At 41.6% G+C, this 14760-nt stretch overlaps 1 protein-coding gene across 2 annotated transcripts in view; it reads left to right on the top strand.

The window, feature by feature from the left end:
• Positions 1-7868, top strand: part of METTL10 (methyltransferase like 10) — a 9474-nt gene extending 1606 nt beyond the window's left edge. For both annotated transcript variants that reach the window (XM_019471746.1, XM_019471747.1), the window contains exons 2-6: positions 356-421; positions 965-1079; positions 5042-5149; positions 6050-6266; positions 7052-7868. In XM_019471746.1, coding sequence (XP_019327291.1) covers positions 356-421; positions 965-1079; positions 5042-5149; positions 6050-6266; positions 7052-7179 — 634 coding nt within the window. In that variant the 3' untranslated portion in view covers positions 7180-7868. The remainder of the gene's footprint in view (positions 1-355; positions 422-964; positions 1080-5041; positions 5150-6049; positions 6267-7051) is intronic.
• The last annotated feature ends 6892 nt before the right edge of the window (positions 7869-14760 follow it).

Genomic DNA, 14760 nt, shown 5'->3' with positions numbered 1-14760 from the left:
GCTGCGTCGGGCGGGGGGGGGGGGTGTGAGCCGCGGTGTGGCGGGCCCGGGGCGGTGGCCCAGGCGGGGTTCCTCCCGGCAGCTCCCCGGTGGTGCTGCCCGGGGAGCAAGAGGCCCGTGCTGTGCCCCAGATACTCTCGTCTGTTAACCCTCAGCCTTCCCCCTCTGGGCGTCTCCAGCTCGGTGCCTGGCGGACAGCGCGTTCCCGAGCAGTTTGTCAATCTACATGATGCAGGGGACATAAAGTGGCACAGCGACGCGGCTGCTGCCTTCCCGCCCTTTCTTCCCCTCGCTCTTTAATCTAAATCTTTTCCAGTGTTAATTGCAATATCCTCTCCTTTTCCCCCGCCTCTAGCTGGGATGCCGCGTATGAAAGAGAACTGCAAACTTTTCAAGACGTTGGAGATGCTGGTGAAATTTGGTAAATAAAATAACTCCACCAGAGTGTTTCTATTACTTCGTTTTTAAAGTAGACGCTGCAAAAACAGCAAGCAATTTGGTGGGTGACTGAATAGTTCTGGATGTTGGCAAAATGATGGGGAATTTTAATCTTGACGCCACCAGTTCTTCTCTTACCCAGTTTTGCAAAGCAAATTTCCAAGCTGCACTTGGACAACTGTCATTACACAGCAAGTGAGGTGGTAGTTATGGTGTATGTTACTAATAAATGTTCATTTTATCCCTGAGCTCAGGTTTAACTAGGCAAGTTGACAGTGCTGTCTTCTTTTTTAATATACGGAGGGCTTCACCTCCCAGAGTTGGTGTTTCTGTGAGTTTTAAGGCCATGTGATTCATTTTAACTTCAACAAAGCAAACATGGAATATGAGCTATGTCAGTTGTTACGCAAGTGCTTCAGTAAGAGATGCTTTGCAAAAGCTGGAGAGAGGGAGTGATGAAGTAAACTTGCTGTGCCTTTTGTATGTCTTTGCTATCTTGATTAGCCGATTCCCTTGTTTTTAATAGGTTTGGAGAAGAAAGCATGGTTCGCATAATCAGATGGTTGGAAAAACAAAAGGTTCCCCTTGACAGCTCTGTGCTTGACATTGGAACGGGAAACGGTGTTTTACTGATTGAATTGGTTGGTATATGGCAAAGTTTGTGCTTTTGATACAGAATCAATGCTCCGAACGGAGTAGTTTAAATACGGTTCTCACAAGTGACAGTAGTAATCATGGAAAGCTGTAACTTAGGTGAGAGACAAAAAGCAAGTAGCCTAAATTAAAACTTATATTGTGGTTTTTTCCCATCAACAGAACACTGGTTACTGTGCATCAGGTTTTAAATTTTCATTTGGTTTAAGAGTATAAGTGAATATAGAATATAACTCAGTGCTGTTGATATGCCTTAAAGAACATCCTGTCACAAAGACAAGGCGTAATTGCAAGTGGCTGCCAGGCAGCCTGTGGGACTTAGGTATGTGACTCCTTGAACCAGCAGTGCTGTTAGGGGCTTTTAAAAGTGCAGACCTAGCAACAGAATACGTGTGGTGTTCTGCCAAATGGAAATATCTACTTTTTTGCTAGACATGCTCAAACTTCTAGTTTCTTGGTACTGCCCAGCTTGTCAGTACTTCAGATTTTGAAATTTACGGTATTTCTTTAAATCAGTTAGCCTGAATATCCCTTATTTTAACTTTACCTTCCTGTTTTCCTATATTTAAAAATGCTTTTATTCCCATTGTTGTGTAAAACACCCACAAGTAAGGAAATTAACTTGAGTAATACACAAAGTACTCTCGTGCAAAACCAGACCCTTTCTCCATTCCATACTCAGTTCTGATGATAATACTTGTTATCGATGTAAAAAGTGGTTAAACCCAAGGTTTTTATGTAAATTACTTAAAAAGTTGTTAACACTTCTTTTTAAGAAGCATCCATTTCTGTCAGGGTGGAAACCCCTTACCAGATATATTCTGAAGTGCTACAATGTTGTTATTATACAGTGATACAAGGTGTTCAGGAGCTGCGGTATTTTTTTCCTGGTTTTGATTGAACAGGAGAGTTGGTAAAGAAAGGAGCTGTCATACTGTCGCAGTTTCTGTTGTTCTATGTCCTCCATTGGCTCCATTAGTTACTGCAGAAATTGGAAGGGCTGGAAGTCAAAGTCAGATTTATAATGGAATTTTTTTAACATGGACTTTGATTTTAGAAGAGTTTAAAGCCTTTATGGGGACTGGCTGCAAAGCTGCATCACAGGAGAAGTCATATCATCAAAAGTAGAAATTGCTCATCTCATTAAGATAAATTAATTTTGAAGCCTAATAATGATGATTGTTAAATGCAATGCTAGCTAGCTCTATCATTGTTGAAACATCCAGCAGAAAAATCTTACTTATAAGACTTCAATTTTGTACTGGCACCACTTAGAAATCTGAAATTGATTTTCATTCTGTAATGGGAAAAGGACAGCCTGTTAGCTTTTAAAAACTATTAAACTGCCCTAAGAGCACCCTCCCCCCTTACATTAAGCACCTTAAAGTACTGTGGTTGCTTCAATAGGAAATTTTCAGTCCAGTTCCCATTTGAAAAGTGACTTCAAAAATTACATTGTTTATTGTTTCTAAATAATTCAGGGTCTCACTTGCTTACTTGATGTAAAAGAAATTTTTTTGTGTTAGCTGCTAGGCTTTGAAAATGAAGTTAGGATTCTTTTGGCAAGCACATCAGCTACCGTAGAACAGTTCTGCCACTGGAGTTGGACTTGATAATGTGATGGGAATGGCAATACTGAAAAGAGCAGTCAGACTTCAGTCATGTAGGACATTAGTAGCACTTCTGTAAAAGGTAGCTGCTGAGGGTATGTATCAGACCGTCATCAGAACAGGAAGAGGTACCGCAGAGTACAGTTCATTGGGGAATACTGGGCCCTGGCATGCCATTAGCAGTAAACAATAGTATAGTAAGAACATTACTCTTAAATGCAGCTAGGTCTAAGTGAGTCATTATCAGTTCCAGCAGGGAATATTGCACAAAAAGGAGGCAGAATAGCCATCTGAAAAGCAGGTAATAAATAAAGTGAAAACAAGAAAGATTGCTGTATCCTGCGTAAACTGGCCCTGCTACCCAGCTAGAAGGCAAAACATCCAGCATGCTGCTAAATGTCTTGTACACGCACACTGCAGGGATCCGCCTGTCTGTCAGCTCCAAGAAAAATGCCGCTAGAGGCTTCCTCTCTTCTTTCTGCTTGCTTTGGGGATGTCAGATACATGAGTGGGACCCCTTGCTGGTTTTATATGTGCAGTAGATCATGGTCCTACCCCTGCTAACTTCAGGAATCTGGTAGGCTGCATTGATGACCTAATTCTTTTGCCTTCAAAAATTCCTGCTCTTCTAAGGAAATGTTGCTGCCACATGGAGCTCTGACCTTCTCTTTTTTTTCCTGAGTGTTGTGGGAGCCAACAGTATTCAAAAACTTCTGTGAAGTGAAGGGTATTCGCCTTGCAAGTGCGGGTGTCTACATGGCAGCACCAGAAACCCAAACATGGTGCAGTGCTGATAACATTGCAAACTACCTTCTGCTATTTAATCTGAAGATTAAAGAAAATCTGAAGGAGCAGCAGAAGAGTGCTTGTAAATACCGCCTTCAGGACAGGAGTCCAGTTGCAGGATGCAGCGCGGTCATGTTTGGCACTTGAGTGAATGATTCCTTCCTGGCCATATGCAGTCAGGCCATAAAGGTTTAGCAGCATTTAATGTTGTTTATCCTTAAACTTTCCTTCTCTGCCGCGGAGACTATAGGAGTGAATGGAAACTCCCTGAAGTGACTCAAGCTCTTCTTTTCCAAACAGAGGAGCTGTTGTGGGAACTACTCTTCCACTCCCAAGCCTTCAGCACAGGCATCTCAGGAAGCTTGGTTTGCTCTGGGAAGGAACGTGGGCAGAAGCCTGAGCAATACACTGTTCTTCATCAAATGCAAACAACATGGTCTTTGTGTTCAGCTGAAATTAGTCCTCAATTAAGAGCAGCTGGCTAGTACTGAGCTCACATGGGCTGAAGGACTGGAGGAAGGACTGTTTTAAAAAATTCTCCTTGTAGTTTTCCTCGCTGTTGAGGTATCAGCCTTTGGAACAAGTAGATATGTAGCTGATTGCTTAATGCTAGTTAAAGTCCATGTATTGTTCAAAACCAAAACAAACCCAAGCCTCCTCCCTCTCTCTGCTGTTACTGCCTGCAGCTGGCCATAAGGTCATAGCTCTTCCTGTTAGGTTTGGATCTAGCCAGACCAACTGACACATGTGATACCCAGATCTGGTCGCTTCAGCTTCTACCTCAGAGTGAAAATGTGTCACTGCCCCCCTCCCACGTGCCCAACTCCAGCTGGTGCAAGGTGCCCGCCTGCTTTGCATAAGGGTTGCTAGGATCTCACTGCCTGAGTTCGCTGAACTGGGTTATCGTTATCTGCTCCAAAGTTAGATTAACAGAAAATCTCTGTATGGTCTTTTATGTGGTGCATAACCTGCCCGAAAATTGCTGATACAAAGACCTTGTAGCATGCAAATAATTGCATTCAAATAGACATTAGCATGAATAATTAGAAAAATGTAAGGTTTTGCAGTGGATTTCTGTACTAATAAAATGTGTTGCATATTTGGCTCTTACAGTTTGGGTTATAAACCAAATAATTGCTCAATCTCAAATGTTATGTGTCAGAGAGGTTTTCATATTTTGAAGCATCTGACACTGGCACATGTTCTCATCACTGAAAATTCCTTGTTTCTAGGTTACTTTTGGTGCAGATAAGAGAGCCTGTGCCCCTCCAGGGTGTTACTTTTCACAGTTCTGCTCAGTTTTCCACTTGTTGACATAAACCAGCTTTCAGTCAACAGTTCTTTTGATGAGGTATGAGGCAGAATGGAGTTATTTCAGCTCATTCCCCCAGCTATTTAGCTCTTGTAATGGTAACAGGAATAAAAATGAGTAAAAGGTGGGTTTTTTCTGTCATTTAAGAGGAGGAGAGATGAAATGGAGTATAGATAGGGAATATACTCGTTGGATAAAAAAATTGCTAGCACACTGATTAAGATTCTCTGCTTCTGTCTAGGCAAAGTCTGGCTACATGAATCTCACTGGGATTGATTACTCTCCTTCTGCAATACAACTTTCAGAAAAAGTAAGAGAGAAAGAAGGGATGTCTAACATTAAATTAAAGGTAAGTTTTGAGAGAAAGCTTATTGAGGAAATAGAAAGCAATTGAACCCAAGATTAAATGACCTAATTGATATTCAGATGTACTCAGTGTACTATATTAATGATGTCTTTTGATGTTCATTTGTGAAGAACTGTAACCAAATAAATCTGTATTTACAAGAAGATTTTTGGTCTTATCTTTTTTCTGTTTGTAACAGTCATTAGGGCCAGTAAGATTTCGCTGCTTCTAGCAGGGAGCAGAATAGTGGTTCACCATTTGGTGAGTTCTGTATTTTAGCTGCTACATTCTGAATTTCAGATTTGAGATAGAGGGTGAAATCCTTAAGTGATAGAATCTCTGCCAGTAGCTGTGCAACAGGAAGTTTGAGAGGCCCTGCTGGAGCAGGGGGTAGGACCAGATGACCTCCAGAGGTCCCTTCCAACCTCAGCCATCCTGTGATTCTATGACTGCCTTTCATTCTGAGCTCGCTCTCTGCTATGCTGTTTTATCCTTCAGCTCTGTACCTGTATGATGTCTCTATTCTTGTACATCAATTGTAATCTCTTTGTGGCAGGCACTGTCTATTCTTCTGTATTTGTACAGTGCCCAGCATGCAGCATCTAGGAAACCAGGGATCAAAGTACAAATAATGATTTAAAGAATGAACTTCAAGTATGTTAGTTGGAGCTTTAGATGGATAGGTATATACACGGGCTTTACAGCAAATAGATCATCACATAATACGTAGAGAAGAAAGAAGCTGACATGGCATTATAAGTGTGACAATCCTGTGAGTTACCCTTTCCTAAGCACACCTATTGTCAGGTTTGAGGCTTTTTATTTTAAAGTATTGGTTTGCATTAAAGATTCAGGAGCTCCCGAGTAGAAGATTGTTTTCACAGCTGTAGACTTCTGGTTTAGGTAGAAGACTTCCTGGCTCCATCAGCTGAGTTATCAGCATTTGAGATTTGTATTGACAAGGGGACTTTTGATGCCATAAGCCTTAATCCTGATAATGCGGTGGGAAAGAGGAAGGAGTACGTGAGGTCTCTCTGCAGTGTATTGAAACCAGAGGGCTTTTTCCTCATAACGTCTTGCAACTGGACCAAGGAGGAGCTGTTGAACGAGTTCAGAGAAGGTAAGCAGTTGAACAGAACCATCTGCCAACTTACGGTTGTTCAAGGATGCGATGAGTAAATTTTAATGTCTGTATTAGCATATTGACTTTCTCAGATCAGGATTAGGCAAGGTAAAACAAACAGTAAGTGCTTCAGCCTGTCTTCCCTCTGTTTTCCTCAGGAATTACAGCGTCTGCGTTTGCCAGTGCCAACGTGCCAAGGGAGGACAGATTTTGTTATACTTTGGAGGAAGAGGATTTCAGTCTAGTTACACTGGGAAAGGAGGGGTTTCTATACCCGGGTGATACTTCTCTTTTGGTCCTTTATTACCAGATCAGTTCACCCATCTGATTGCTTTGAAATTGGGGTAACATTGTTACCCATATTTAGGGGAACTGGCAAGTCTGTGACTGTGACCTTTTATGTCACCTCCTCAGCGACCTTTCTGATCCACTGGAAAGGGTGTTTTTTACATGCCGGTTAGCTCTTGCATCTCATGCCTGACGCTTGAAACTCAGTGTGGATCTAAAACAACCATCCCTTCTGGGGAACTAAACTTACTGGCAAGTTATCATCTTTTCTGCCATTAATTTGTGTGAGTCAGCCAGCTAAGATTTTTATTATCCATGGAAGGGTTTCAGCTATATAAAGCAGTGGTGCAGTGTAACAATACGGGCCTATAAACCCACAGAGTAACTGACTTGCAAGTTTTCCAGGCAAATAAAGAATGGGTTGCAAAGGGTTATCCAAGTAGAGGATGAAATGACTTCCTTCTAATAAAAGCATTTTAATTTCTGTCTGGCAGGATTTGAAATTCTGGAGGAGCTGCCAACACCGAAGTTTTGCTTTGGAGGAAGAATTGGAAACAGTGTAACAGCATTGGTTTTCCAAAGGAAAAAAGTGAAGCCATCCATCTTGGACAAATTAGATTAGTTGAGAAAAGTCTGAACTTTAAACCTGACAGAAAACCTCAGACACATGGGTAAATAAATACTCTTTGAGTACACAGTAAAATACTATGTATAGAACTCTAAGGGACTATAAAACATTGCCCTAGAAACATTTCAGATTTGCATAACTTGCTCGTAAATTTTGTCCTTGCTACAACCTCACTTGTTTTAGGGAAGCTGCAAGTTTGTAAGAGAGAGAAATAAGGCATTCTGAATACGCAGACTAGTATAACTGAATGATATTTGCATTTGGAACATAAAGATTATCTGGTATTGAATTTCTGTATTGGTAATCAGTGAGCAATAGAGGTAAAAGTATTCTACAAAGCAAAAATCTAATTTCTCCGTTGTGTGGTGTAATAGGGAACAAGCTTTTGCAATGTAAGTGCTGGATCTTTTATTTTTTTCTTACGTGAACATGAATGTGGCTGTTAAGGAGGGAAATGGATGTAAAAGCTGTAGCACTTGCAAAAAAGGACCAGTTAGTGCTTTAAATTCAGGCTTTCAGAGGTTCTCAGACTCAGCGTAGTTCTGTCTCCACTGCAATAGCTCAACTCTTTTCCCACAGAGGGAGGCTATTGAGTGTTTTTGAAAATCTCGCTTGCCTGACTGTGTGCATGCTTCATCAGTTATTTCCACTGACCCCATAAATATATAAAGGTGTGATGTTACAATCTCACTAGCATGGGACATAAGCCTCTTTCATTATTAATTTGCTATAGAGTAATGTCTTAAGAGCCAACAATGACTGTATCTTTTCCAGTGAATTTCTCAGGACAGATTTTAGCTGCATAAATCCAGAAGAATTCAAAGCATAACTATCCATTCCTTTTTCCTTTTTTTTAAATTTTTTTTAAACTTCTGTGTGTGATCCTTTTGCTTAATTTCTTTGCCTTTATTTCTTCTGTTGTTTTATATTTTTAGAACACTACTATTGCTTGAAAGGTAGGAAAATGAGATTTTTTTATGCCTTGACAAACACATTTGCAGGTGACAATAAACTTGTTCTTTCAAACATCGGGGAGACTCTATTAGGCAATCAGGTTTTGTTTCACAGGCAAGGTCATGTTTGCTTATCAGAGAATTGCTTCTCCTAGTTTCCAGACTTCTCCTAGTTCCCAGGGTTCAGGAGATCTTTAAGTGTCAAGAAATACTTCTAGTCCTTTCCCAGGATAGGAAATAAAGCATTATTTGCACAGTGGTGAGTCCTCCTCTGTGATCCATCTGGTGATGTCTTTGAGGTAGGAATCCTAAATTCTACATCTTTCTGCAAAATGGGCTATACTGGTTCCATTGGAAGAATGGTCTATCAGTGGTGGTGAGAAAGTTTAGTCCCAGTGAATAGCTCTTTGCATATTTGGTCAGGCTTGGGTTCCCAACTTGAGTGCCAAAACCATGGTCTTGTTATCATTTGGGTAACTATTGTAGTACGATGTACTGCATCTGCCCAGCGGGCTTCCAGTGGCCAACAGGAGTGCTATAAAATGTATGTGGTAATTCACACAGAGGATTTTTTTGATGGAGTACTACAAAGGATTCAAAGTACACTACTGATAACAACCTCAATAAAAAGACTATGACATTTTTGTAGCCAATTTGGCATCAGGTAGAGTTAATACAAGCAAATTTTAATTGGCAAGTACTCTGGCAGGATGTGTTTAGGGCATCTGTTTTATTCCCATCTGTATTTTTTGCTAATGAAGGCATGATATGTATTTAATCATGGAATGAAAATAAATTCATGGCTGTCGTGGATTTTCTTTTAATCAATTAGGAGGAATTTAACTATAGATTCACACTCCATAAGATATGTAAGGTTCAGGGCAAGTATTGTTTTCTCCTCTTCATAGGATTGATTATTACTAGATTTTGTTCTCTAGGTAATATTTTTATATCATTTGTAATGCTAAAAATAAGCTTTCTAAAATGGTTACACAGAAATTTTAGAAATCATGTAAGTATGTCATGCAAGTTGTATGATCTACCACTTTCAATTTGTATTTTTAGCAAGGCATTTGGAAGCAATGATAGGAATTCACTATTTTCTCTTGCTATCATGTTGCTGTTTTTCAAATGTTGTGGACAACTACTGTATTTCTTTTTGTAATTATTTTCTCCCATATGAATAAATTTTCTACCGGGGAGGCTGAGAACTTTCTCCTGAGTGGTGGGGAAAGGCTGAGAACCAGCCTTGTCCTCCAGCCTACCTCATTATTTGCCCAAGGTCATGGATTATTGAGGGCATCCACTTAAAGCATTTCCCTACCACTTCTGGGCTATATATAGCTCCATAGGCAGCAAGCCTTCAGAGATAGCATGTGGTTCCTCTGCTTTACCTTTGGCATTACGGGATCCAGTCATAAGGTGGAGATACACAAACTAACGTCACCACTAAAACGTCATCCTGCTGCCCGAAGGTGTCACGGGCTTATTGTCAGGAGCCTTAAATGCTGGTTGTCTGAAGGAGTTTGGGACAGGAATGTGTTTTTCCCATGGACAAGGGTCTGGCCTTTGTCCATAGGCAGTCTTCACGTCTCTGTGTTGTTCTGGGGCAGAATTCACATGCCTATCTGCTTGTCAGGTCTATATAAAAGTTTTCTAGTAACATGCTCAAGAAAGCTGAAAAGAAAGTCTGCAGATAGGTGTCTTTACAGGGAAGAAGGGTGGGGAGTGCAAAAATGGAGTGGCCTTCACAAGTGGAAAGGTTTTGATTCCTAAATTTGTAGTGGTCCTTCTTTAGTCTCAAACGAGCACACAAGTCATTGCTTGAACCTAATTTCTGCATCTGATCTGTAGTTTGCATATTCTTTGGCAGCCCAAGCACTTGCAAGTATCACTGGAGAGTAGAAAAAAGCTTGTAGAACAAGTTTTAGGAGATTTATTTTATGGCAATAATAACCAAAGGCTTACTATTTAAAAGCTGCTCTGTTGGAAACTTGGTATTTTTTGAATAATGGAGTCTAGGTAGCAGCTCTAATACTGACTTAAACAATGGCTTTTTACTGACTAGTAGGATTTGGAAATGACACGTCAAAGAATGTCCTTGATTTGGGGCAGTTCATCTTGCTAGATGGTTCTTCATGAAGGTATGATCTCTAAATGTTGATGCTTTTCAGTGAAAAACCTCTTAAAAAAAAGAGGCAGAGGGAGAAGCAGTGAGTTAGGAGGAGTGGGTCTTTGCTTGTAGTTTGGGGAGTGCTTCATGGTAGTTCATGAAGGCTGGTATCTTCATAACTACACAGTTGTGTGACTCTTGGTTTCCGCTGCAATGCCAGTCTACAGGAGAATAAATGCAGCATTTGAAATACGTTCTACTCCTATTGTTTTGTTATCCGAAGACTGTGTATGTGATTTCACTGTCAAATATGAGGTTTGTTGGTAGTAAAACTAATGTCTTCCATGGATCTCAACAGCAGTTGAGCCCACAGGTTTTTCCTGCAGTACCAAGTTTAGGTTGGATGATGCTGCAGAGCTGGCATACCTTTCTGGATCTGGGTATAGTTTTGCACAAAACATAGGCAGAACAGAAAAGGTTTATGTTCCCTTCTTGATCCACAACATGCTGAGGGATGAAATTCTCTCAGTACCAGTGGGCTTTGCACCTGGCGTCATGAACCAGATGCCAAACTCAATGAGATGCCTGGAAAGTCTGGAAAGGGAAGGGAGGTGTTAGCCAGTGTCCTCCAGAGGGATCCAGGGCCTTGAAATGAAGTCTCTCCCTTTCTCCCTAAGCAATTAAACCTCAAGATCAGTTGCACGCTAGATCTCATCTTCTCAGTCAGGTGTTTTCAGTGGTAGTGTGTGCAACTCCAGTGATAGATGAACTACTTGGAACTGGTAGTTGTGAGCTGGGTTGCGTGGATCATTGTAGCCTCTCTCTCTGTACTGACCTTTTGTGCCAGGAAGATGGAGGATGGCTTTTAGTACATAAGCCCTAACCTCCACCAACATCTGTGTTTGGCGCAGCCCAGACATCTGATACCCGAGTCGTGATACCTGCTATTGCCAAGCAAACTGCATTTAGGGATTCTCTTTTTGAGGCATTTACTGGGAGAGGCCATTGTATTTGTTATGGGGCTTGTACTACTGAAAGAGCTTGGAGCATTTTATCCTGGATTTTTATGGAGTGTATCAGGTAAGTGAACCGTCAGGATGAAATATCTGAAAGAGGAGACCAAGTGACATTAATGAAATAAGTATTGATTAGAGATGTCAGATCTAGGGGAGTTTCTACAGATGGGACTCTGCTAGAGTGTAGGGTAAATAGGTTCTCAAGACAAAAACCCTTTGCCCTTTCAGCATCGCAGTACTTTCTTGAAGTAGATACTTCTATAATCATGTTTATATAAATTAAACAGTGAGAACTACCAGACATGAAAATCATGACACAACTGTATGAATGCAGAAAATTCAGAGGGAAGGATAATGTTCCCTTACTCCTTGACTTCCCTCTTGGTGACCAACTTGTTATTTATAAGAAAGTATGTTCATTTAACGGTCCTTAAGGAGCAGAAATAGTCAACTGCATTGCTGTCCGTAGGCTGTTTTTTGAATATTAATTTTTTTGGAAGGCTTAAAAGATACGGAATTAATATTCTGTTCTTGAACTTCAGTATAATTCTGTGGTCTAAAATGAAGAATTTCTGGGAGCTACAGTTTTTTTGAAGCGCTGTTGGATTATATCAGAAACACTAACAGAATTATGGCAGCTGCTCTTCCAGGGAAGAGCATGTAATTACATGCTTTCTATCCTGTCAGGAGAATATTTCTCCAAATCGTTATCGAGAGCATCAGGTTGAAATAACTTTGCATTATGGGCTCACCCTCTCGATTTCAAAACCAATGTTGCAGCACCATTTCTGAAAACCAGAAATGGCCAGCTGCCTTGATTGTATCATAGGATTTGGGGTATTTGACACCTATAGCGACAGGAGACTCTCAGCTTTTTTTACTTTCTATTTTTCAAAACAATTTTAAAAAGGAGCTTTCAGATGTTTGGGTTTTTAATCCTGCCATTGCTGTCTACAAGACAGCTGGTTATACATGAGTTAAGAAGTGCGTGTCCCACCACACAGGTCTCAGGTGTGAGTCTCAGGAGAGCAAATACGGTGTGCAATAAACAGTGCTGTGAGCAGACTGCCCCACACCTTCAGTGTAATAATAAGGTGTTTCAAAGACTGACCAGAGGATACCAATATGGAAGCTGTGGTACAGGATTTGCTGTACAGAACCAGAGTGCTCTCAGAGGTTGGGCTGACGTCTTCAGAGGGTTTGCATTGTCCTTGTCTTTAAGCAATGAAAAAGATTCTTGTCTGGGGAACATGTCCGTGGCTAGAAATTGAGATGTTCTCGCATGCAATTTGCATCCAAATCATTTCAGTTCTGCACAGGTTTCTGATGCAGGCCGTGACGTCTGTGGGGCCACAGGGTCAAAGGCCTGAATGCGCAAATGAGGTGATGAACTGAAACCATTCGCTTAGAACAACCTGGGCTTTGTGTCCAGGAATACAAGGCGAAGCCAACGTGTGCAAGCTAGATAACTGCGTGGCTGCGAAGCTGGGCTGACACTGATCTTGGCAGCTTCTTTGGAGTTACTTTTACGTAAGGATGAGTTCTTGAATAGCTTTTCTGGTACGTTAGGCACAGCAAGCTTTTCTTCATCGCTGACACTGGCTTCCATGTATTTTCACGTTTCAGGAATGCACTGGCAGCACTGTAGCCATTGTAAGGAAAATCTGCGTATATATACTCTGCTATGTCCGTTCTACTGTGTTCCAGGGTGCCTGGTAAAAGACTGCCAAAACTTATGTTATTTCATACCAGACAAAATCTTTAAGTATGGTATTTAGCAACATACAGCAAAATTTTCAGTGTTTTGGCACTCTGATTGCTTTCCTAATCTTGGCATGCCGAAAGGTAAAGAACACGACTTGCTACAACAATAACTGCTTTATTTTATAGGCCCTCTAAGCATTTTAACATACCGAATCGTCTCCTGTGAAGTATGTGGACATCACATAGAAAATAAACGGGCCAGGGCTTTGCACTGCCTTAAGGAGACCTGCCTTTGCATTCCCATTGCTCGCTGCCTTTTCTGGGGTAAGAGGAGAGGAAGGCCGCACTGCGCAGCGTTACCTACCCCTTGGCTGGATGGATGGTATGGACACCTGCAGAGGGGACGGCTCTATCTTATGCCTTGGCTGGAAGTACATTGAGCATGACCTAACCCTTGTGGATAGCAGCTAAACTGAGGAACAATTAATGGATACCTAGGGCTTTCAGTGAAAGGGGATGAGGTGTTACAGCCTCAAGACAAAGGAAGAAAAGGAACGCTGGCGTGTTTTATTTGACACAAATAAGGGAAAAGCCAACCTGTGGCTTAATTTCCATTTGTTAGGTAACAGTATAGCTTGAAATGAGCCCATTTCTAGGTTACTGGAAATTAAACGGAGTGTTGTCAGGCAAACAAATGATGTAGCTGCAAGGTAGCATATAAATTCTGGATAATCGCAAGTGCATAAGCCCGTGCTGGAGAGCCAGAGCTAATAAACACTAGTGAGGGAACAGAAACGAACCTCAGCACAGTCACTCCAGCGGCCAAGTATTCATGGACAGTGTCACATGTCAAGCAGAGGTGGGAAGAATGTGTATTTATTGAGTAATATGAAATGTTGATAGGGTTGTGAACTGAAACCTCTCATTAGCAGCACAGAGACATGCACTCATGGTGCAGTAAGCCTGCATCCAGCCTGAAACTCCGACCAAGAAAAGGTAGGCTGAAGGTTCGTCAGTTAGATTTTCTCTAATGCTTCCCCTAAAAAACAAGTTGGTGTTTCAAGCAGAAGGATCTAGGCTCTTTCGCCCCAATTTGCAGTAGTAATTAGCCACGCTGACTGCTGCCCTACCCTAGGGCACCTGAACTGCATGGGTACTGCATTTCTGCTTATCCAACGTAGCGTGCTGCTTTTGGGCATGTCCACAGCTGCCTCGGTTTTTGTGAGTGATGGACAACTAACTCTTGACTTATCTTAAGCTGATTCAGATGCAAACATGGCTGACAAAGTGATTAGCGCATTGAAGTGAGAGGAGGGTTTGCATATGTATTTCATGGTCTATTTATTTTATCCGTCAACTGTTTCCATTGCACCCAGTCTCGGGCAGCCCGTAGCTCAGCAGTCATACCCTCTGCCAAGGCAGGGAGGGAGGCAGCAAGCAAAGCGGGGAGCCGAAACACAAAGCTGTTGCATGTGTGCAGCAAATAACCTGTGAAATAAAGGAAGGATTCTTAGGTTTGGTGCAAATCCCATCGTATGCCAAATGCACTAAGAACTACACTCCTCATTACAACCCTCTCTGCACAGCAACGCTTCACTTGTTTAGGGTATCAGGTCCCCTTGATTCAGATACTCTCTGACCTGGAACACATTGATCGTATTACAGAGACATGCTTCTTCCCTGTTCCCTGGGATACGAATCATAGAATCATAGAATCATTGAGGTTGGAAAAGACCTCTAAGATTATCGAGTCCAACCGTCAACCCAACACCACCATGCCCACTAAACC

This window comes from Aptenodytes forsteri, unplaced genomic scaffold (genome assembly GCF_000699145.1).
Source record: "Aptenodytes forsteri isolate BGI_AS27 unplaced genomic scaffold, ASM69914v1 Scaffold15, whole genome shotgun sequence".
NCBI lineage: Eukaryota > Metazoa > Chordata > Aves > Sphenisciformes > Spheniscidae > Aptenodytes > Aptenodytes forsteri.
This window is presented reverse-complemented; position numbering and strand designations above follow the sequence as displayed.